Here is a 23541-nt window from a genome sequence, read left to right as displayed (position 1 = left end):
GCCGGGTGGGAGGGCGGGCGGCGCGAGTGGGCGCGGGCCCAGAGGGCCAGGTGAGGCGCGGGCCGTGGGTGGTGGGACTGGGTTGGATGAGGTGGGAATGAATGGCGCCCGGGGTTCCGGACTCAGTCCTGGCGCCGCTGTGCGACTCGGCTCTTGACAAGCTACTTCTTTCTCTGAACCTCAGTTGCCTCCTCTGTAGGATGGGGATCAGAATCTGGCTATGGCATCCTCTTTATGGGTTGGAGTGAGAAGTCAGCTCGTGCATGTCGGAGCCCCTAGCTCAGCGTCTGGCACACTGCTCACTTGGTTGCTATACTGTTATTGTTTGTATTGTTGATGATGTTTGTACTTGGTGTGGAAGAGCTGGGTGTGGGAGCGTGGAATTGGGAGCCAGCAGATCTCAGTTCAAGTCCTAGCTACACTTTGTGGTAGTGGAACTGTGCCTTCACCTGTCTGAACCTCGTTTTCCTCGTCTATACAACGAAGGCTATTAGCCCCAATATCATAGAGTCATTGTGAGGATGCTGATGAAATGTGCGTGTAAACTCCTTAGCATAGGACCTGACAGTAGAGAGCAGGAGCTCAGTAGATTGGGACTATAATAAAAATGATTCTGAGAGTCATTGGTGTAGATGGGACTTGCAAGGAAGAGAGGAGGAAGGAAGCTCAGAGACGGCGATAGGAAAAACTTGGAATCTGGAGCTGGGCAAATCGACATCCCTCCACTTACTATTTGATAAGTTATGCCAAATCCCTTAGTATTACGTTTTCCGTTTTCTTTAAAACTGATGCATTTTCCTCCAGTCAGTTCATTTGAGAAAGAAAATTTGTATTGCTTTGTTAATGGAAAACTAGCATTTTGGCCGTGAGAAGAAGGAAAACTTAACCTGAACTCCAATGGAAGCAGTACGGTCTATTAAATTGTAGACAGAAACTGAAAGAATTGAAAAGGGGATAACTTGTACTATTGTGGTTCTATGTTGTCAGATCCCATGGACCCTGTTGAGTTATACTCTGTTCTCAGCTCACACTTTGCATATGACTGACATCAGCTTAGTGACTGTCCTACCCTTTTCCTGACTCACTTAAGATTTATTTAATGCACATGTACAAAACCTACTGAACATTGTTCTAAGGGCTTGGCGTTTGTAAACTCTTTTAACCCTGCTAAGCACTTTAAGAATAGATATGCTTATCCTTTTTTTTTTAATTGAAGTATAGTTGATGTACAATAACTCCTATCATTGTTATTTTATGGTTGAAGGGAGTGAGATCCAGAAAGGTTAAGCCACTTGCCCCAGAGTCAGGGTTAGGAAGTGGTAAACTCAAGATTTGGAGCCAAGCCTTCTAAGGGCTTAGGATGAAGAGTCTAGTGCATGGTGATTACTTGAATTGCGGGAGCTGTCATTTTTCTGTTATTGTTAATGTTATATAATCTTCACTGTGCTGGAGATGGGCTTTTGGTGGTGGAGAGAGGACACTTGAGTCTAGCAGGGAATTCTGCAGTTATAGTGGGAGGATACCAGTACTTAGAGCCTCCTAGTCAGTGTTAACTGAAACTTTGCAAAGACAGACAGACCACAGTGCCTGGCTCATAGTAATCCCTTGACCAGTGTTAATCATAGCCACTGACGGACTTGGGTTCAAACCCTGGCCCTGTAGTTACTTGCTGTGTGACCTCGGACCTGCCACTCTAATCTGTAACTTGGAGATCACTTTTACTTTTTACCGTGGGTGGTTGTGGGGAGTCACTGAGATGTGAACATATTCAGTGCCTGGCACGTAAACATTCAGCAGGAGCTACTGCATGGGCATTGGAATCAGGGAGAACTTGTTTTTGAGTCCTGGTAAAGTGCTTGCTAGATGTGGCATTTGGCAAATGACTGCACCACAATGAGTTGGTTTTTTCATTGATTAAAATGGGGCTAATTATAGTCCTCACTCATGAGGAGGTTGTGAGGCATCAGTGTGATGCCTGGCATTGGTCCTGGTGCATAGATAGTGCCTGGTGTGTGAAATGCTGTTGTTCTGTCTAACTCACTGAAGCCTCTCCGTGCCTTTTGCTCTTTGAGAGATGTTGGTTGTATTGTCTTTGTCCAGTGGTAAAATCCCAAAGGGAAAAGGGATATTAGGAGCCGAGTACAGGGTGAAGTGATGTGCGTGGTCATGTTCATCATCCTACTTGGGAGTAGAGGAGAGAGCCTCACATCTGGGGACTTTGGGAAGGCTTCACAAAGCAGGTGGCAGCCAATCAGAGTGATGGAGAGCTTGCCAGGAGGACAGGAGGAGCAAGCATTCCAGGCACCAGGTGACGTTCTGTGTGAAAAGTGGGTGGCAGGCAAAGCACTTGGGTGTTAGAGGGAAAGCTGGGGTGGGAGGCTGGGGGAATAAGAAGAACCAGCACTTCTAGAGTAGGTACTTAGTATACACCAGGCACTCTTGAGCGCTTTGTACATAGAAACTCATCTAGCCCCACAGCAGTCCTCTAAGGCAAGTAATGTTTGTACCATCCCGGTTTACAGATGGGGACACTGAGGCCCGACTGGTGAAGTCCCTTGCCAAGGTCACACAGCTAGTAAGTGGTAGAGCCAGATTTGAATCCTGCAAGTCTGGTTCCAGAGTCCTTACTCTTGTACTATCTCTGTGATACCATCAGAATTGTTGGTGAGGGGGGACGGGAACGGGCAGATTGTATGTGATGGTAAACAGAAAGGTGCTGGACAGTGGGCCTTCTGCACCTGTAGAGGAGGCAGAGGTGGGGTGGGTGAAAAGGATCAGAACTGGGGGCTGGAGTGGGTGGAGGGGAGCAGCGTGAGGGGAGAGGGCAGGGACTGAGAAGAGGCGGGCCAGGTAGGAAGTTTGGGCCGGGGCAGCATGGGACAGGTGGTCGTGGAGTCAGGTAGTGGCGAAGCATCAGGTGAGGAAATGATTTCTGTTAGTTCTCTTTCAACACTGCTGTTCACGTGCAGGAGGAAGTCTCCGTTGGGGCTAATACGTCTTTAACACCTTTCTGGCACCTGCTGATCTTACCCAAGCGAAAACTGGTTTTCCATTTCCGCTCTGGGACCCCCTCCTGACTGGTGCCCCACCCCTCTGCCCTGGCCGCTCTCACTTGCCTCCTTGCTCCCTCCCCTGTTCCTGCTGCCCCACGGACATGCCAGATGGGCTCCTGGCTCAGGGCACTGGACTTGCTGTACCTTCTCCTGGAACACGCTTCCTCTGTAAAACTGCATGGCTCACCCCTCCACCTCCTTCAGGCCTCTACATGTCACTTTAGAGAGCTCTTCTCTGACCACCCATTTAGAATTGCAAGCCCTCCCTTCCCGGGCCCTCTGTGTTTTCTCCATAAGGCTAAAGCCTTTCTGACACGTGATATTGTCAACTGGTTTGCTTGTTTACTCTCTGTCTCCCTGTTTCCCGTGTCCCCACCTAGATGCCAAGCTCTGGAGTTTGTTTGTTTTTTGCTGCGCCTTGCGGCATGTGGGAGCTTAGTTCCCTGACCAGGGATCGAACCTGTGACCCCTGCAGTGGAAGCGCGGAGTCTTAACCACTGGACCGCCAGGGAAGTCCTCAAGCTCTGGTTTTTGTTAACCTCAGTATTCCTGGCTCCTAGAACAGTGCCTCACACACAGTAGGTTCTCAGGAAAGAGTTTTTGAGTGGGTGAATGAATGGGTATTTATGGTTAAGGTCTTGGGCAGGGGGTGTCTTTTTTTCTGTCCCTCTCTTATTCCAGCCAGAAACTTGTGAGGTGTGTGGGAATGGAGATGTGGACATTTGCTGCCCCTGGGCCTTATCCGAGGCAGGAGTGATAGTTGTGGTGACAGCTCTGCCCCAGGCTGACTTCCTGCCAGCTGCTCCAGGCTATTCCTGGGCTGTGAGCCCCCAGCCCAGGAACTCTCCCCTGGCAGGCAGACAGGCAGCGAGAGAGGGACGGACACTTAGCCGGCGGCGACTCATGGGTGCTCTCCCCTTGTTCTCTCATGCAGGCTCCAGGGAGCAGAGTGAAGGCGAGGGAGACAATGGTCTCTGTAACTATGGGTGAGTCTTTTCTCTGGGGCCCCCTCTCCCCTCTGCCCTTTCTGAGGTATGACCTTGGTGGGGGGGGCAGGCTGGGGGAGGGAGGGCTGGTCACTGGCAGGAACAGCTGTGCTCCGGGGAACGCGGAGGGAGGGCCAGGGCCTGCCCAGGGCCTATCCACCTCTGCTCTGTATCTGGGCCTGCTGACAACGTATTTTGGCCATAAAGAACTTCAGGCCATAAAGTCCTGAAGTCCAGCAGATTTCTCATATGACCTCTCAGAGCCTCGATTTTCTCACCTGTAAAATGGAGATAGTAACATCCTGGGATGTTGTAAGGATTAGGAGGTTATTGCATGTGAAACCTTGGGCATGGTTCTCAGCAAATGTTATAGCTGTTATTACTCTCATGAGCTTTATCACCACATTCTCTTCGAACTCTGTACTTGGGGATTGCCAAAGCACAGAGATTACTAGCTGGTAGCTTTAAAATTTTTGGAGATTTGTACATATAGAAGAGTACGTAAAACATATTTGTGTGGTCATAAGAGCAATTAAAAAGCAAACGTCTGAGTGCATCCTTTATGATTCTATTTATGTAAAGCACAGAAGCAGGCAAAATCAATCTGTGCCGCTGGAAAGTGTTGACTGCCCTTGCGAGGCAGGGAGAAGTGACTGCCTGGGGAATGTGAGGCAGGAGATGCTTCTGGAATGTTGGAAATGTTTCATTTCTTGATCTGGGGACTGGTTACATGGGTATGTTGGTTTATGAAAATGTATCGACTTGTGTGTACTTTTGTGGGTGAACATGATAGTTCAATAAAAAGGTTTTAAAAAAGCACCCCCCCTCTAACCACCGTCCAGGTCAAGAACTAGAATATTGCCTGCCCCCTTGAGGGCTCCAACCCAATCATACACCCCCTCCCTCCTCCAGATGGAATAAACCACTATCTTCTCTTTGTGATAATCTCTCCTTACCTTTCTTATAGTTGTACCACGAATGAAAACATTCCTATAGACTTGGTTTTGAACTTACGTGAATGCAGTCGTGCCATGAGGTCTTCCGTGTCTGGCTTCTGTTGCTCAGCGCAGTGTCTGAGTCATGTCTGGTGCTGTGTGTAGCTGCAGTTCTTTGCTTCGCACTGCTCCATAGTATTTACTGTGTGAGCAGCCACCATTTGTCTGTCGATGCTATTGTCAGTGGATATTGCATTGTTTCTGGGTTGCAGACAAGCTGCCGTGAATCTTCTAGTGCATGTCTCCTGGTGTGTACAGCAAGCCACTCCTCTGAGTCCAAGACACACATCGTGGCCCATATTAATATTTCTGAAGTGGGGGTTCATCTTACAGCTGGTGCTTGTGATCATTTAATTGGCAGCATATTTTCCTCCTTAGTAGGACACGAAATGATGGTGACGACCAGACAGGAGGACTTTTGCCGTTCCTTGACGTTGCTTCAGGCAGCTAGCTACCCCCAACCTATGTGGTGTTTTTCCTCCCCTTAATAACAGCTTAATTGAGAGGCAGTTCACATTTCATACAATTCACTGAAGCGTACGAGTCAATGGTCTTTATATTCTGTGTTCGCAGAGTTATGCAACTGTCACCACAATCAATTTCAAAATATTTTCATCACTCCCCGCAAAACCCGAATACCCATTAGCATTCACTCCCCCCTCCCCCCTGCTCTCCCACCCAGTCCCTGGCAGCCACTCATCTACTTTCTGTCCCTATAGATCTCTACAGATTTACCTCTTCTGGACATTTCACATAAATGGAACTATTGTGTGGTAGTTTTTGACACTTAGACCAAAGGTGCCTGCTTTTGGCTAAGGGAACCCAGGGCCCCATGCCTGGACAGGTGGATAGTGCCTGTGAAAAGTAGAAAAAGGTCCGCCTTTCCTCTGGGCTGCTGGAGGATGTCCTGAGGGCATGAGCTCCTCACTTGCCTCAGGCCCAGGGGGACTGGCCTGCGGCTGGGTGGGCAGGGGCCTCTTCGGGAGGGGATGCGCCTGAGCCCCCTACCCCCCACCCATGCAGTGTCTCATCCAGAGTGTGTCTCTTTCCCTGCTCTGAGCCTCAGTTGTCTTACCAGCAAAACGGGCATAGTAACACCGAATTTCTTCTTATCTAAAATAGCATGGATTGTTGGATGTACTGTTATGTACCCTGAGAAAGATAAAGAAAAAAATGTTGCCAATTAAATTGTGGCACACCATCAATTGTGAGGTAAATCCTAGTTTCAGAGATATTAAAATGTGAAAGAAAAGTTCTCCTTGGAACCAATGATCGTCTCTAACACCTGGCCTGACAGGTCAGCGTCAGTTTGAAGGTCACACCCAAGAGGCCGGGAAAGAACTTTGGAAGCAATCAAGCTACATGGATGGGGTCTGCCTGGTCTTGGCTCCATGTGTAGCGGTGGCATCATCATCACCATTATCCCCTTCATCATCATCATCATCGTGATGGCTGCAGTGGGTTGAGGACATCCTCTGGGCCATGTGCCACTTAGAGCCCTTTTTGTGGACTTTCTCTTTAGTCTGCACGATGACCAAGGACATCAGTGCTGTTATCACTAGAATGTCAGCTCCATGAGGAAAGGGACTCTGTCTTGTGCCCTGCGGTATCCCCAGTGCCTAGAGGAGGACCTGGTGTGTGCCAGGTGCTCAGTACATACTTGCTGAACGTATTGCCCTAGAGGACACCGAAGCCCCAAGCGTTACCTTGCCCGAAGTCCCTCAGCCGGGAGATGGCGGAACCGGGATTTGAACCCATGCTCCAAACATGCTCACCCTGAGGCCAGGCTGCTTCTGTGTGTGTGTGTAGAGGGGGGTTGCTTCTGACACCCAGGGGTCAGCTCTGCAACCCTTCTTTCCATCCACCTATGAACCCTGTCACCCTCGGGGCCCGCACCTGCTGATGGGGACCTGGATGGAGAACCCAGAGTCCTGGCTCCCCCAAACCAGTCATTGGCCAAGCATGGGGGGGTGATTGCTGCGGGTCACGCTCCAGAGCAGGGCAGAGCTGCAAGGAGAAGGGCGGTATGGAAGCACAGGGCCTTGGGAAGTCTGCTTCTTGTTAGCAGGGTGGCCTGGGGAGGGTCCCCCGACCTCTCCCTGCCTCAGTTTCCTCACTGGCAAAATGCGGGCGTCAATGCTGCCTAACCCACAGGGCTGTCAGGCCGGCTTAGTTCCGTCGTATATGCAGAGCTCTCAGGCCCAGGGCCTGGCGTTTGATGAGCATTTAATTTGCGGGAGCTGCTGCTGTTGTGGTTTGCTGCTGCTCTTCTCTAAGGAGAGTAACCTGAATAATGAGCCCTGTCTATGCCCCCACCCCCCAGCCACTTCCGAGTGGATCCAGTTCTTTAAGGAAGCCGGCATTCCTCCGGGACCTGCTGTCAATTACGCAGTGATGTTTGTGGATAACAGGTAAGGCTGCCGAGGGGACGGGGCTGAACCTGGGGAAAGGAGGGGAGTCAGGGGGCTGGCTGGCCCACCCACCCTGGCCCACTGTGGCCTCCCTGCCGACCCTCCCCTGCAGGATCCAGAAGAGCATGCTGCTGGATCTCAACAAGGAGATCATGAATGAGCTGGGCGTGACTGTGGTGGGCGACATCATTGCCATCCTCAAGCATGCCAAGGTGGTGCACCGCCAGGTGGGTGCTCCACTGGACCCCTCTGTCCCTGGATTTAGGGTGGGGTAGGGGGGCAGTGGCAGAGCCGACTGGAGGCTTGGAAGGAAAGGTAGGCAGACTGGATTCCAAGGCTGGTTCCACTGTTTGCTGTGTCACATCGGGCATGTTGCCCAACCTCTCTGAACCTTACTTTCTCCACCTGTAGGATGTACATAGGCAAACCAGTTTCGCAGGAGGGTTGTGAGTACTAAGTTATATAAAGCCCTAGGACAGTGTAAACAGCAGGCCGCAGTAGGGGCTCGCTTTAAGTATTATTATTACTAGTTTTCATCTTCCTCATGATAGTTATCCGTACCAGGACTCTTTCTCTGTCCCCAGAACAGGAGCTCTCTATGTGGGACCCAGTGGTGGCTTGGCCAACAACATGGTGGTTCCCTTCTTGGCCCTTCTGCTTACAGTGACCTTGGACTAGTGATTTCACCTCCCCGAGTCTCTGAAACAGGCTTTTCACACAGCCCTGCTGCATGGGGTCGCTGTGGCCATTTACCAGAGAGTGTATGTGGCATCAAGTGCCAGGCCTGGAGTGAAGAGCTCGTTTAGTTATGATGGTTAGCGCTTACCAAGCACTTGCCGTGGCCTGTCAGGCCCTGTCTTCGTCCTCTACGAATATGAGCTCACTTACTCCTCCCTCCGCTTGACTGAGAAGGAAGCTTGCTTCAGAGCTGCGCTCTCCAGCCCTCCACTTTACCGAGTGATGGCAGCTGGGCTTATTCTCGTCAATTTTAGTAGCTCCCTCCATCCCAGGGACAGGCCTTCGTCTGTCCACCATCCAGGGCAAGACCCCGCAGCGAGGGCTTTCTCAAGCCAGGGACGTTAGCTGAGTTATCACGGAGGTCACTGAGCAAAACGATTTCTTTAAACTTTTAAATTTGAGACCAATTTTAGATTTATAGAAAAGTTCCAACAGTCGTACAGAAAGTTTCTGTACTTCCTGCACCCAGCTTCCCTTAATGTTAACATCTTCCATAGCCATGGTCCATTTGTCAAAACTAAGAAATGGACATTAGTAGTATGCTATTGTTAACTAAATTATAGACTATTTGGATTTCATTAGATTTTCCACTAATGTCATTTTTCTGTTCCAGGATACCACATGGCATTACTTCTCACGTCTCCTTAGTCTCTTTTGATTTGGGACAGTTTCCTAGTCTTCCCAGGTTTTTGATGACCTTCACAGTTGTGGAGAGTACTGGTCAGGTGTTCTGTAGCAGCATGTCCCTCAGCTTGGGTGTGTCTGATGCTTCATTATGATTAGGAGGGAAATGTTTTGAAAGCACTAACAGCTCAGGCTCTGATTCCCCGAGTTTTGCTCAGATATCTGGGTTCCCTCTTCCGCCAGCTTATGCCCCTGTCCCCATGGTAACCGGGCACCTGTTTTCTTTACAGGACATGTGCAAAGCTGCCACTGAGTCGGTGCCCTGCAGCCCCAGCCCCCTTCCAGGCGAGATTCGCCGAGGCGCCTCTAGCGGTGAGTCCCATGTGTTCAGGCCTCCTTTCCTTCGGCAGTGGAGTTTGCAGAGGTGGAAGCAAAGGCATCCGAGGCTCTCGTCTCTTAGGTAGTGAGTGGCTGTATATACAGTGGATTTTTGTTTGTGGTCGTTCCATTCTACACAGCCACTGCGAACACCGAGTCAGTGAATACTGAATCACTTCTCCCAGGGGAATACGGGGTCACCACGTTTTCATCATCTGACCAATACACAACTTTATTTATGTGTGTTTCTGTTCCAAGACACCTTATTTAATATATGGTGTTGATTCATAAACATTGAACTCACAGCCCGCAGCACTAAAACTGCCTGAACGAAGCTTATTGAACGCACGTATTTTTTCCATAAGGCACATCCCAGCCTTCTTGAACTTGGGACACTAGACAGCACCTTATCACCATGCTTGGGGGCCATTTTAAACAGCAAAATCACTAACAAAAAGCACAAAGATGTGAAAATAGCAATAAGGAGACCGTAAATAGACTGTGGCACTAAATAGACTTGTTTACTAAGTGAGAGCTGCAACAGGAAGGCAGAGCGTCGCCTTGTTTGACCTCAGTTGGGAACGTGTGTTGGGCGACTCAAGTGTTTTGCCTCTCTGTGCATGTCTGTGAATGACCACAGAGCAGCACGAGTATTCGTTTTGAGGTTACGAATAAATTTGTGAACAGGCGAATTTACAAAATGGAATCTGAATGGTAAGAATCAACTGTGTTTATACTTTTGGTTTTTTCAGCAGTGTGACACTTAAAAGATTTAACATATGTATTGATTAGCTTTTGCTGCTTAACAAGCCACCGCAAAACTGGCTTAAACACAGACTTTTTAACAAAAATTTTTATTGAAATATAGTTGATTTACACTGTTGTGTTAGTTTCAGGTATACAGCAAAGTGATTCAGTTATACACACACACACACACACACACACTCACACACATATATATCTTAGTTCCCTGACCAGGGATCGAACCCGTGCCCCCTGCAGTGGAACGAAAGCTCAGAGTCCTAACCACTGGACCGCCAGGGAATTCCCTATATATATGTTCTTTTTCCAGATTCTTTTCCATTATAGGTTATTATAAAACAGTGAATATAGTTCCCTGTGTTACACAGTAGGGCCTTGTTGGTTATCTACTCCATATATAGTAGTGTGTATATTTGAATCCCAAACTCCTAAATTATCCAGCCCCCCCCGCCCTTTCCCCTTTGGTAACTATAAGTTTGTTTTCTCTGTCTGTGAGTCTATTTCTGTTTAGTAAATAAGTATCATTTTTTTAAGTCTGTCTGATTTACTTCACTTAGTATGATAATCTCTAGGTCCATCCATGTTGCTGAAAACACAGACTTTTATTTCTCGTGGTTCTGTGACTTGGCTGGTCACTTCTGCTCCGGGACAGCTCAGCTGATCTCAGTGGTCACTTGGCAGCTCCTAGATCTCTTGATCTAGGATGGCCTCCCTCACACATCTGATGGTTGGCTTGGTGTCATCTGGGCCAAAAGAGGTGACTTGGCCACACGTCTCTCATTATCCAGCAGGCTAGCCCAGGCTCATCTACACCGTGGTGATTGAAGGGTTCCCAAAAGCAGCATGAGAAGGCAGGACCCAATGTGCAAAGCACCTCTTAAGTCTCTGCTTGTATAACATTTGCTTCTGTCCCATTGGCCAAAGCCAGTCACATGGCTAAGCCCAGCATCAGTGTGGTCAGGGCCTACCCAAAGGCATGGATGAAGGGAAGTTGAACAAATTGGGTTCGTTTCTGCAGTGATCCCTCTCAACTGACATACAGAAAAGGGTTCCGATGACAGAGGGGCAGCTGAATGACTTTTCACAAATGGAGCACGCATGTAGCCTGCGGCGTCCAAATCCAGAAACAGAAAAGATGACTGACATCACTCACCACCTCTCAAGGGTATCCACTGCCCTGATTTCTAACAGCTTTGGTTAGTTTTGCCAATCTTTCAAACCTATATAAATGTAAGCAGGTAGTATGTACTTTTTTTTTGCCATTTTTGAGTCTCTTAAATAGTTTAAAATAAGTTTAAAAAATTAAAACAAAAATACTAATGGAGAAAATAGGCAGTTAAAAGAGTAGGGGAAACAGGCACAGATGGAAAAGGGTAGAGAAGAGTACCCCAAAACATTCCGGTCACTTGTGTACACTTTGTAATATTGAACATGTGTGTCCGCACTGGGAGGAACAAAGAACAGTTCGTTGTACTCTGGCGTCTGACTGCAACTCAGCTTCAGTGGCTCACAGACAGAGCTGTTTCCCCTCCACCCAGGTGATGCTTACCTGGCGTGAGAAAACACCATATCCCTTTTAAGCAAGACCTTGCCCTCTGTGGCCATTGCAAGAGGCAGGCCGTCTCAACTGCTTATGTTTTGTAGCAGAAAATCCCGATCGTGTTGCATTTGGCCTGTCAGAGTGCTGTGAGTGGAGGCTCTGGGCGCAGATTCCACACAGCCACTCATCAGAAAGCCACTCCTGGGAATTCCCTGGCGGTCCAATGGTTAGGACTCGGCGATTTCACTGCCGGGGCCCGGGCGAGGCCAAAAAAAAAAAAAAAGAAAGCAAGCCACCCCTATCGGGCTGAAGAAGTGTCTTGGGAAGATCACGGGAGGGTGTCTGCCAAATCATCAACAGCAGTGAGCAGGCCTGAAAACCGACCATTTCTTCCTGGGTGGTGGGGAGGGAGAAGGTCTCGTTGGGAAGGGCCAATCCCCGGACTTCTGGGTGCCAGCAGTGCTCCCGTTCCTGACCTGGGTGGTGGGTATATGGGAATTGATGTTAAATGATCTGTGTAGGTTTGATGTCTTTTTCTGTCTGCTGTAGTTATAGTTTAAAAAGTAACCAAGCAATATGGAATTATAATCAGGTGTTGAGGGTCATTATGGGGGACTTCAGGAGGCTTTGAGAGACAGCACATGGCAGAAAGAGAGAAGGCTTTTTTGGGGGTAGGTAGGACAAAATATCAAAGTCTGAAAGCCATTGTGGGGCGGGGGTTGGTGCTGGGCCTGCTGAGCAAGCGATAGTAGCGTGAAGGTTCCCCCTCCCCCCTCCCTGCAGGGCTTCCCCAAGAGCTCAGCAAACCCGTACTCTGAAGCTAGCAGCAGCTGCACCTGGAGACACAGTCCGTCTCCTCCCCCCGCTGGAGTTGGCCCTCCAGTCTGCTCGCTGTAGCCCACCTTGCACCCTGGGACATCCCTTCTCCTGCTCCACAGAATTCAGGGGGGCCAGAGACTGCTTTCCAACCCTGAGGGAGGTCACCTCTTTTCTTGCCCCAGCCCAACTGGAGCCAGACCCACATTGCCCAGGGCCCTGGCTGAGTGACCCCACTCCCCGAGTCTCAGTTTCCTCATCTATAAAATTGGTTTACAGTGAAGCCTGTCTAGTAGGGGTGTTGGGAGGTTCGGTGACCATGTTCATCTTTTCAGTAGATGTTTACTGAAGACCTGTGAAGTACCAGAAACTGTGGTTGGCACTGGGGATACAGCGATAAACAGACAGTGTCTCCTCTGTGTTATTATAAGTACAGTCTTGTGGGAGAGTCTACCAGTAAACAAACAAATGTAATTTTCATGTCAAGCAGTAATAAGGGCAGGGAAGTATTCTCTGAGGAGATGCCGTCTGAGAGGAGACCTGAACGCAGAGACAGAGCAAGCCCATTGCTACTGGGGGAGCTGCACGCCAGACCTATGAACAGCAAAGTGCCCTGAGTGGGCGTGTACTTGCTGAGCGAGGAAGATCCTGGAGGCCAGCGTGGTGGAGGGAGAGGGGAGGGAAATGCTCAGTGCAGGGCTGGGTAACTGATAGGTGAAGTGTGCTAGGAACCCATCTGGTCTGGGGCCTCAGGAAAGGCCCCCAGGGCAGGGAGGGGCGGGCTAGTTACTGGGAAGACAGGCCCACCCCAAGCATGCCTGCCTTGACAGTGCAGCCACAGGGTGCCTCTGGCTGCCCTATCCCCATGCTGCGGTCCCAAGGTTGCCTTCCCCATCCTGACCCCTTCCCAGGGCCCCGCCCCACTGGACTCTCCTCTTTCCTCCTGGCAGCCGCCTCCCGGATGATCACCAACAGCCTGAACCGAGACTCCCCACCTGGCACTCCCCCCAGGCGGCCGGACACCAGCACCTCCAAGATCTCTGTCACTGTGTCCAACAAGATGGCAGCAAAGAGTGCCAAGGCTGCCGGTGAGGGGACTCAGGCAGGTGGTGGGAGGAGCTGGGGGCGAATGTGGGTTGGCAGACGGTATTTGGGGGACGTGCTCCCAACGTTGCAGGGTGCTTTGGAGGCTACAAGGTGTCCAGAGTGTTCAGACTTGGTCAGATCACTGCACCTCTGTGGGCCTCACTGTAGAAGGGGGCTGGTGACACCCGCCCCAGAGGATGGTTGGAAGCGCTCGAGATGGTGTCCTTAAGCGTGGGTGCACTGCAGTTCTCATGCGGTGGCTGTTTCAGTCTTTTTGTACTTCTTATTTTATTGTGGTAGGAACACTTAACGTGAGCTCTACCCTCTTCACAAAATTTTAAGTGTACAGTACAGTATTGTTGACTATGGGTGGTTCAGTCTTTTTTAACAGATGGTCACTGAGCCCCGCAGTGGTGCCCGGCCCTGTGCTTGATGCCTGGGGTCAAAGGTAAAGAAGCTACCTTTCCTCTTAGCGGCCAGAGGGATCCTTTAAAACCTTCAATCTGATCCTTTCACACCCTTGTCTAGAACTCTCCAGGGCTTCCCATTGTTCCACTAATAAGGTCATCTTCCCCCATGGCCTTACTGGGCCCTGCGACACGTGGGTTCACGTCTCGCTTGCTGCCTCGGTTCCCCTCCAGGCTGCTTCCCGTCGTGGGGCCTTTGCCCTGATGTTCCCTTCTCCCACACCTTCCTCTTCCACAGACTTTTCCATGCTTGGCTGCCGTTCCTCTTCCAGGTCTCAGCTGGTAAGCTGGGAATGGGACTCCGGCCTTTGGGCTTCCAGGCCCTCCTGTCCATCACACTCTCCTGCCTTTGTTGGACCCATCCCCACAGCAGTGATCTTGGCCCAAGTTGAAACAGAGGCCCAGGGTGGGGGCTTGGCTGTCCTGGCCCCCAGCCCCATCACACCCCGTACACCTCCATCACATGTGCCCCCTTTTGACCACGTGTGTCTGCAAGTGCCTCATCCTCCTTCTGATCTTTCGATTTATGTGCCATGAGCAAGAAAGTTAAAATTCATTTCTAAAGTATTGAAAAGATGGGGAGCCTGGGAGGGACTGGCTCTCTTCAACTCAACACATTTGAGGAGAGTCTTTCTTTTAAATTGAGGTGTAATTTACTTATGCACGGTGCACAGATTGTAAGTATAGACCTTGACTCATTTTTAAAAAGTGATTACACCTGTGAAAGCACCACCTAGATGGCTTTTCCACCACCCAGCAGTTTCCCCATCTGAGGGGATTCTGGCTGGGCTGGGAGGTGAGCCTGCTGGGGGACAGAGGGCCAGAGCCACAGAGAGCCTGGGAGGCCCGCCACAGCCTTCTGCGACCCCACTGTGCCCAGACCCCTGAGTTTCCCGGTGGTTCAGCCAGTGGCCTTGGGGGTGGCTGGGAGGATGAGGGATTCCAGTCAGGTGAAAGCGTGGCGATAAAGGGCACGTGTGTGCCCTTTGCAGGGCGCCCAGCCCCCACCCCAGGAGAACATTCCATCCCAGAAGACGCTCACCACCCCCTCCTCCCCCAGCAGCCCTGGCCCGCCAGGAGGAGGAGAGCTTGACTGGTCCCACCAAGCGGCGCCGGGTCACGGCCGAGATGGAGGGGAAGTACATTATCAACATGCCCAAAGGCACCACTGCCCGGACCCGTAAGATCCTGGAGCAGCAGCAGGCAGCGAAAGGTACTGGCCCCGGTGGGGAGTGGGCGGCACAGACTGTGTTTCCCTTTCGCTGCATCTTGCAGGGTTGGTCACGTCCTACAGGCAGTGGCCCAGAAGCAGGCTCTGATGGGGTCCAGGGGGCCTTGGACGGAGGGGACAGTGATGGTGGCCATAGTAGAGGAGGACGCATCACTGCCTCTGTCTTCTTGTCCTGCCGTTAGCATAGCAGGGCTCCTCGGTGCCTCAGCTGGCGCCTCTTCCCCGAGGGACCGTGGCACGGATTCAGTGCTAGCCTGCCTGTTAAGTGAGTGACTGTGCCTGGCTGAGGGCAGGTGCCCAAGACAGTAGGAACCGTCGTTACGAGCCAGAGGTGTCTGGTTGAGATTCAGTCCACAGCTGGGATTTGAATCTGGTGGTACAGAGATGGTCTTCCTTACAGTGTTCCATTTAGGATATTGTAAACGTTCTCATGGAAAAACATCCAGCGATGCAGAAGCATGTACAGTAAGAACAAACTCTCTCCCCTCACTCCTGTATCCCACACGTATTGTTGACCTTTCCAGACCAGCATCTATGAATGTAAATGCATCTGTTTGTACAGTTACACATATCCAGGCATTTTTTTCTTTTTAAGCACAAATAGCATTGTCCTGTATGTATTGTTCTGTAACTTTTTTACTGAAGATCTTTTCATCTTCATTCTTTTTAATGGTCGTTGAATATTTTCGTAGTACTTCTGTGCTGTAGTCTAGTAAGCATTCTCCTGTTAGTGGCTTTTTAGGCTGTAACTTAGGGAGAGCATTACCATTCATCAGGTTCTCTGAGAGGCCCATGGCCCCCAAAATAGGGAAAGGAACCAGAAGGGATTAAGAACTCTTCCCACACATACACTTCATGAATTGGTACTAAGGTGTGAGGACCGGAAGTGTCCATTTTAGTTGATCCTTCCCACATTTGGCACTAGCCAGAAGTGTGTGGGTTAAGGTCAGTGTTAGCCGACAACATAGACGTAAAACCTAACTGGGCCCAGTCGGTGCCTGCTTGGACCAGAGCTGCCTGGGGTCTGGGCTGGCTGTGTCGACCCCTCCCTGTCTGCACGGCGGTGCTCAGCCAGGCCTGGGCCCCCAGGGGCCACCCAGCAGGCGCTGGCTCATGGCCTCACTTCCCTCCCAGGTCTCCACAGGACGTCTGTGTTTGACCGCCTTGGCGCCGAGACCAAGGCAGACACGACGATGGGGAATAAAGTGAGTTGGAAATGGGGGAGCCACTGGGGACTCTCAAATTCTTGTCTTCCCTGGGTGTTGTTCCTGGCATTTCCCACATACATCTCACCCTGTCTCACCCACCTTTCCAGGCCCAGTGCCCTTCTCTGCACTGGTGGCTTCCCTGTCTGTCTTCTATCCCGACCTCTCTCCCTATTTCCAGCCCCGGGGGTCTGGCAACTCATGGATGCCGCCCTCGGACCCCTCCCACCACCATGTCCCCAAACTGTCCTCAGCATCTTTCCCCAAAGCAAAACGTCCCCTGGGCCCTGTCTCGGGTGCCCCACCGTCCCCACTCCAGGCAGTCTTGAGTCTGATGGGGCCATCTGTCCCCACCTGTCTGCCACCTCTCCCTGCCTGCGTAGGGCAGTGGCCTCCTAGCTGGTCTCCGCACAGCTCCTGTGAACCCCTCCAGCCCTTCGCCCACAGCGGCAGCATGTGCTGCCTCCAGGACAGGCCCTCCCCCCTCGCCCTCGGGAAACCCTTCAGAGGCTTTTCACCACGTGCTCAGGCGCAGCCCGCTCTTCTTCCTCCACCTGCGGTCCCGCAGGCCTAACCACGGCATGTGCTTGGGAGACGCAGCCTGAGCCCACCGCCTGGCACAAATCCGTCTCTGCCACCGCCTGGCTGCATGGCCTTGACTGTGTCACTTAAGCCCTTTGTACCTCGGTTTCCTCCTCCATATAGTACCTCACAGCGTGGTCGTGAGGACTGAGTGAGGTATAGCTGCGTAGCACGGGGGCTGTCTGGTGCAGTGGTGAGCATCTTTATTTATTTATTTTTAAATTTTTTAAATTTTATTTTATTATTTTTGGCTGCGTTGGGTCTTCGTTGCTACGCACGGGCTTTCTCTAGTTGCGGCGAGCGGGGGCTACTCTTCGTCGTGGTGCGCGGGCGTCTCACTGCGGTGGCTTCTTGTTGCCGAGCATGGGCTCTAGGCGCGTGGGCTTCAGTAGTTGTGGCATGGGGGCTCAGTAGTTGTGACTCGCGGGCTCTAGAGCACAGGCTCAGTAGCTGTGGCGCACGGGCTTAGTTGCTCCGCGGCACGTGGGATGTCCCCGGACCAGGGCTCGAACCCGTGTCCCCTGCGTTGGCAGGCGGATTCCTAACCACTGCGCCACCAGGGAAGCCCTGGTGAGCATCTTCAAGTGGCACCTTTGAGTAACTCTGGTGGAGCTCTCCAGCTGCCTCTTGTTCCTTGCTCACCAGGGCTCACCCACTCTGGCTTTTCCTCACTGCCTAAATCTCATCATGAGTGTGATGATAGCACTCAGGATCACGTGGCTTGAAGGTGCAGCCATGGAAAGAGCTTCGCATGTAGTGAGTGTGCCGTAAATATGATTCTTATTCCTGTCTTGGGGACTTAGACGGCACTCTTTACTCTCTTAAACGTTGATGCCTCAGAGGAGGCTGTCCTGAGCTCTGAGAGGAGATGAGGCCTCCCTGTACCCTGCTCTCCAGCGCTCCCCTCTCCTCCCAAGAACACTAATTAAGGCTCATGGGATCTTAATTCCCAGGGATTGAGCCTGGGGCCTTGGCAGTGAGAGCGCGGAGTCCTAACCACTGAACCTCCAGGGAATTCCCTCTCGTAATTAGAGAATTACTTGTGCTGTATACGATGCTGGGTCTGTTTTCCCCACTGGACTGTGAGCCCCCTGAGAGCAGGACCAGGCCTGTCTTGGTCACCACTGGGTCCCCAGCACTGCCCAACACAGGGCCAGGTATTGACCTGGGACTCAGAGAATGTCTGTGGAGCGAATGACCAAATTTGCCTTTTCTGTCACGTTCGCCTGTAGACCTTTGCAAATGGTCTTCCCTTTCGCCTCCCCTCCCGCTCCCTCTTTATTCGACTCACTTCCACTCGGCTTTCAGATCTCATCTCTGATGTCCCTCTCCAGGGAGCCTTCCTCTCCTGGCCTCCTCCAGCTCCCTGGCCTTGCCCTCTCATGACTCTGATCACTGTCTAGTGCTTCACCGATGGGTGTTTTTCCTGACTGTGAGCCCCGTGACGTAGGCACAGATGAGGCAGCTCTCTGTGAATGCATGTTGAGCGACTAAGTGACTCACTTGTCCTGTCTCTGACCTCCACAGCCCACAGGAGTCTTCAGCCGCCTGGGGGCCACCCCAGAGACCGACGAGGATCTGGCTTGGGACAGTGACAACGACAGCAGCAGCTCTGTCCTGCAGTATGCCGGGGTCCTGAAGAAGCTAGGCCGGGCCCCAGCCAAAGCCAGTCCCCAGCCCGCACTAACTGTCAAAGCCAAGGCCACAAGCTCGGTGGCAACGGCCGCTGCCCCAACGCTGCGGCGCCTGGCATTTTCCTCACGACCTGGGCTCGAGAGGAAGCCGGAGTCCCTATCCAAAGTCAGCATCGTCCAGAGACTGGGCAAGGCTGCCCTCGTGCCGGAGGCCCAGGACAGCCAGGTCACGAGCACCAAGAGTAAGTCCTCGGCTGAGGTCAAGGTCACCATTAAGAGGACTCTGGTGGGGCCCCGGGGAAGCAGCTCCAGCGAGGGCCTTGGTGCCCAGATGGACCACGCGGGCACTGTGAGCGTGTTCAAAAGACTGGGCCGCAGGACCTTCTAGCCCAAGGGCAGGGCGCAGGCCCCTCTCCAGCCTCCAGGCTCCATCAGAGTCTTCAGCGAGGGCGCGCGCACGCCCCCTGCCGGCTGCCGGGTGACACTGCTTGTCTCCCTCAGGCATTCCGCCAGCCTGAGCTTCCTGGGGATTCGCCCGGTGTTTCTGAGTCTGAGACGCTCATTGTGGCCCGGCCTTGCCGCTCTGGGACTTTCCCTTCTCTCGCGTCCTCTGTTCTCTCCTCTCTGACCGTGGCCTTGGCAGGACACACTTTTCTACCTCTCCAAGTGCCAAGTGCCCTTTTCCTGTCCTCCATTCCCCATCCTCCCTCTCAGCAACATCTGCTGCCTCAAACCCCGGCTCCGGGCCTCCCTGTCCCCCAGGGTGGGTGTCGTCTGAAGGGGCTCCCATATCCCCCACCCCCCTGGCTTCCTCACTTCCCTCCCTCCTCTGCCCCCTGCCCCCGATGCTTTGACTTCTCTCTCTCCGTCTCTTCACTCTGTTCATTTCTTTTCTGTTTTCTGTCCCTGTGGCAAGGCCCGACTGTCCGCTGCGTCCTGCCTGACCCTCCTGCACCTCCGGCCTCCCAGCGGCCCCCTCGTCGGCGGCGGTGGCGTCGAGCCTGTAGAGACTGTTAGCCGCCATCACTCCTAGGCTGGAGGGACCTCCCCAGACCCCAGGCTGCAGCTGGGGCACCTGCCTGGGCATCTTTTTCCCTGAAAGTCGGTGGCGGGTGGTGGGTAAGGGGCACTAAGAAGGGAAGCCAGCACCGAGAGAAGAAAACAGCTATTTTAATATATTTTTGTGACTTTCAGACTGTTTCCCTCCCCTCCTTCAGGGCGAGTCGCAGGACTGTTTCTCTGCATGAAGCATAGTGCGGGCGGGGCACCCACGAAGGGTTGGGCCTCGTCTCTGAGCGTCAAGCTCCCCACATACATAGGTGGGCCGTGTTTTTGCTGCAGGCCCCGAGGTGAAGGGAGTCACGGTCATGGTCATCATCTAGTTGGGCCTCCTCCTCCCCTCGGCAACGCGCAGGGCTTCTGTCCCTCTGCCCTCCCCTTCCACAGATTTCCCCTGTTTCTGCCACTCTGCCTGTGGATGGCTTTCCAGACTGCAGGCTTCATTTGTGTGGGTGCCTGTGGATTTGACCGTTTACCTACTCACCACTGCCCAGCACCTACTCTGTGCCAGGCCTGTTCTAGGAGCTGGGGATCCATCCATGAGCAAGGCAGACAAGTCTCTTCCCGCGTGGCTGACCTCTCTAGCCAGGGAGACAGGCGGTAATCAGTAAACCACAATTTGCCATTTGAACCATTTTTAAGTGTACTGTTCAGGGGGTGCCCAAAGAATTGGAAGGGTGACTGCAAGTGACCAGAGCCTCTTAGATGTTTGGGGCAAGAAGGCCTTTCAGAGGAGGTGACCTGTAGGGTGGCCTGTGTGCAGTTCAGGCAGAGGAAACAGCCAGGGCCGCAGCTCTGAGGCGGGACAGTGAACACGGAGAACACCAGCGTGGCTGGCAGGTGAGTGAGGGGCCGGAGGAATCTGGACCTCCTCCCAAGAGTGCTGAGGAGTCTGGGGGGGGTTAAAGCAGGCAAGTGATGGTCTGAGTTGCCTTTTACGAAGATTGCTTGGGCCACTGTGAGGAGGACAAGTTGCCAGGAAGGCAGGGGCGGAGGCGGGGAGGCAGCGTGGGGAGAGATGGTGGGTGGGGGAGGCAGTGGGTGGACCTTGGGTGCGCTTCGGAAGGGGCAGCAGGACTCTCCACATGGGTGGATTGGAAATTGGGTCAAGGAGAGGGGCTGGATCACACCTAGATGGAGGACTTGAGCATCTAGAGGAAGGTGCTGTCTGTGGAGCCGGCTGGGGTGGGAGGGCGCTGAGCTGTCAGGCGTTGACTGAGAGGTGAGCAGGCTGCTGGGGCGACAGCTTGGGGGGTGCTCAGAGTACAGCCGTGTTCAAAGCTGAGGGCCTGGCGATACCAGCTGGAAAAGGATATAGAGAGAGGAGGGGACCCAGAAGGGAGTCGGGGCCCTTTTCCCATGTAGAGAACAGGATCTGATAAGGAGATTACCAAGGAGTGGGCAAGGGGTTTGGAGGAGAACTCACTGCAGGTAAAGCTGAGATTAGAACTCAGCCATTTTTTTTGTTTTGTTTTCATTGTGGTACAATATACACAACCCAGAATTTACCGTTCGCACCGTTTTTCAGCGTACTGTTCAGTGGCGTTAAGTACATTCATATTGTTGTATAACCATTACCATCATCCATCTCCAGACCTGTTTTTGTCTTCGTAAGTGATCATCCACTTATTTTTAGGTTTTTAGTAATGTCATTTGGGGAGGCTGCTGTGTGTCAGGCAGCATCCCAAGCACTGGGCCTGTGGTGTGAGGAGCCGGACTTCAGTATGAGGGGCAGTGGTAGAGTGGTAGAGGGAGGACCCATAGACCCCTTTCCTGGTGAGGCCCAGGCCAGACCCTCGTGGACCTTCTGGACCTCAGAAGGACGGCAAAGGACGGCAATGTCAAGAAGATTCCAGAGGCCGCCCTTTTGTGTCAGGGCCACAAGGGGGCGCTCACACATGTACACAGGTTTCTTGCTGATCTTCAACTCCTCTTTTTACCGCCCTCCCCTCCCCCCCAGTAATTTCCTTGAGTTCCACTTCATGGATAATTTTAGCAACTGCCAGGGTTAACTGGAAGAGTTCCAGTTACTAAATTTAAGAGCACGGGGTAATTTCTTGATGTGTAATAGGAACTGAAATGATATAAAAGCACGTATAGCTCACTTCTCACGAAAAGCTGATGAGGTTAGTGGAGTCACTCTTGCTTCCTTCCAGAGGCGCAGAGGGGAACGAACTGCTGAAGTCCTCACCAGCTGGGAAGTGGCAGCCCTGGGCTTGCCATCAGGGAGGTGGCCAGGAGCCTCGCCCTTTAGCCCCTGCCCTGTGCTGCCTCAACCGCAGATTTGAGACAAGGCCCTTTTGGAAAGGGGAGGGTAGGGTCATAGGAGAGTGGTTTTGGGCTTGCTATAGTTGTCTGTGTGTACATGTTACCCTGCCCCCACCAACTTACCCTAGGGAGCATTTGCAGCTCTGGGAGACCTCGGGCCATGCCCATCCTGCCACCGGCTGCCAGACAGGGTGGAGCCGGACACCTCCTTGGCCTCCTAGCCAGCCGCTCCAGAGTGCCAGTGTCCCACTCATTTGATATGGCGTTTCCTCCAAACCAGCCCCAACAGCTGTGGCCCACAGGGGTGCATTATTTTTTCTCTGGTTCTGTGAAACGTATTTGAGCATAAATAATACATACACATGGTGCAAAACGCCAAGATACAAAGGGCTTCATGGTGAAAAGTCTCTTCCCAAGTCTCCTAGCTCCCCAGTCCACTCCTCAGAGGCCACTAGTGTTACCAGTGTCTTGGATAAGCCTTCCAGAGATGTGTGTGCGTGCGTGCGCGTGTACACACACACACATACATTCACACATACATACAAGAGGAACACACAGTGCACACAGTCGAGCACACACGCACGTTAACGGCCTAGCTTACTTACCCAATCCTTTTTGGAAGGGAATTCAGGTTGTTTCCAGTTCCTTGTTATTACAAGTAGTGCTGCAATGCAGAAAGGTGGGGTCGATTCAGGGGTGAATTTGAAGAACTCCAATCATATCACTTTAGTGCAAACACTGTTATTGGGTCACTAGCAGATCTGAATGAGGTTCTCCCCCAAGATTATTGGCACTCTTCAGTTGATTTACTTATACATATATCACCCCATTCCAAAAAGGAATTAAGAGCAGTTGGACTCCTCTAATTGGAGACCCCTGGAGGAAGCGGATCAGGGGATGCTAAGAGCTAATATGGACCACCACCTAGGAAGTGTAAAATACGTGCTTTGCTAAGTTGATAGGGCTTAAGAGGTGGTTTGTGCACTGGGGCCTGCCGTCCTGTGCTGCTTTGGGGAACCCTGCAGCCACCACTGTGTAGATGAGCCTGGGCTAGCCTGCTGGATAATGAGAGACGTGGTATGGCCAAAAAAGAAAAAAAGTAACGGGGGAACCCCAATATATAAAACATGCTTAAAACAGAAAAGCAGTCATTTATTAGCATACAGTTAAATGTTTATTTTGCATTAATTCATGCAAACAACACAAAATTCAAAGGTACAAAAGGATATATACAGTAAGACTGTTTTGTGCCCTACTGGGCAAAAGACTAGCAAAACAAAATTAAAGTGTCAAGTGTTGGGGAAGATTTGGAGTAATAGGAGCGTCTGTACTGCTGTTGGAATGTAAGTTGGTATCAACCGTTTTGGAAAATAGTTTGATAGGTTGTAGTGTAATTGAAGATGACATATTCTCCAACCCAGTAACTACCCTTCTGGAGGAGCTTACACATGCACACAGGACGTGTACCAGAACGTTCATAAGATCACTGTTGTAATGCCATAAAACACTTGGAAACAACCCAAATATCCATCTGCTGGAGAATGGGCAGATTGTGACATTAGATGTTCTAATTATCTAATGCATAGTGAATCACCTCAATACTTAGTGGCTCAGATCAATAATCAGTATCTCTTACGGCTCTGGGTGCTGACTTGCACAATTAGACTGTGATAACTTGGGCGCTCTCGTGCGCTTGCTGTAAGATC

General features: G+C 51.8%; 1 protein-coding gene across 4 annotated transcripts; it reads left to right on the top strand.

The window, feature by feature from the left end:
• The first annotated feature begins 58 nt into the window (after positions 1-58).
• C19H19orf47 (chromosome 19 C19orf47 homolog) lies at positions 59-19045 on the top strand. Of its 4 annotated transcripts, XM_033846277.2 has the most exons (12): positions 60-2308; positions 2523-2575; positions 3988-4039; positions 7358-7445; positions 7558-7672; positions 9098-9179; positions 13254-13391; positions 13768-13837; positions 14095-14138; positions 14917-15069; positions 16222-16292; positions 18402-19045. In XM_033846277.2, the coding sequence occupies exons 1-12, from the start codon at positions 2155-2157 to the stop codon at positions 18894-18896; spliced, it is 1515 nt and encodes a 504-aa protein (XP_033702168.1). In that variant the 5' UTR covers positions 60-2154; the 3' UTR covers positions 18897-19045. The 4 variants fall into 4 exon arrangements, with proteins under 4 accessions (XP_073651976.1, XP_033702168.1, XP_073651975.1 ...); XM_073795875.1 differs by lacking the exons at positions 13768-13837; positions 14095-14138 and having other exon boundaries at positions 59-2308; positions 13215-13391; positions 14920-15069; XM_073795874.1 differs by lacking the exons at positions 13768-13837; positions 14095-14138 and having other exon boundaries at positions 13215-13391.
• Positions 19046-23541: the final 4496 nt, after the last annotated feature.

The sequence above is a fragment of the Tursiops truncatus genome, chromosome 19 (assembly GCF_011762595.2).
Source record: "Tursiops truncatus isolate mTurTru1 chromosome 19, mTurTru1.mat.Y, whole genome shotgun sequence".
Taxonomy (NCBI): Eukaryota; Metazoa; Chordata; class Mammalia; order Artiodactyla; family Delphinidae; genus Tursiops; species Tursiops truncatus.
Note: the sequence above shows the minus strand (reverse complement) of the source record. Positions and strands in the feature narration are given on the sequence as shown.

What these genes read in the sequence shown, in the direction of transcription:
- C19H19orf47 (XM_033846277.2), top strand. Translation starts at nt 2,155, where the DNA reads ATGTGCGTGGTCATGTTCATCATCCTACTTGGGAGTAGAGGAGAGAGC. An exon ending in AATGGTCTCTGTAACTATGG is followed by an intron (nt 4,040 to 7,357) that starts GTGAGTCTTTTC and finishes CCCACCCCCCAG; the next exon opens with CCACTTCCGAGTGGATCCAG. An exon ending in GTGATGTTTGTGGATAACAG is followed by an intron (nt 7,446 to 7,557) that starts GTAAGGCTGCCG and finishes CCTCCCCTGCAG; the next exon opens with GATCCAGAAGAGCATGCTGC.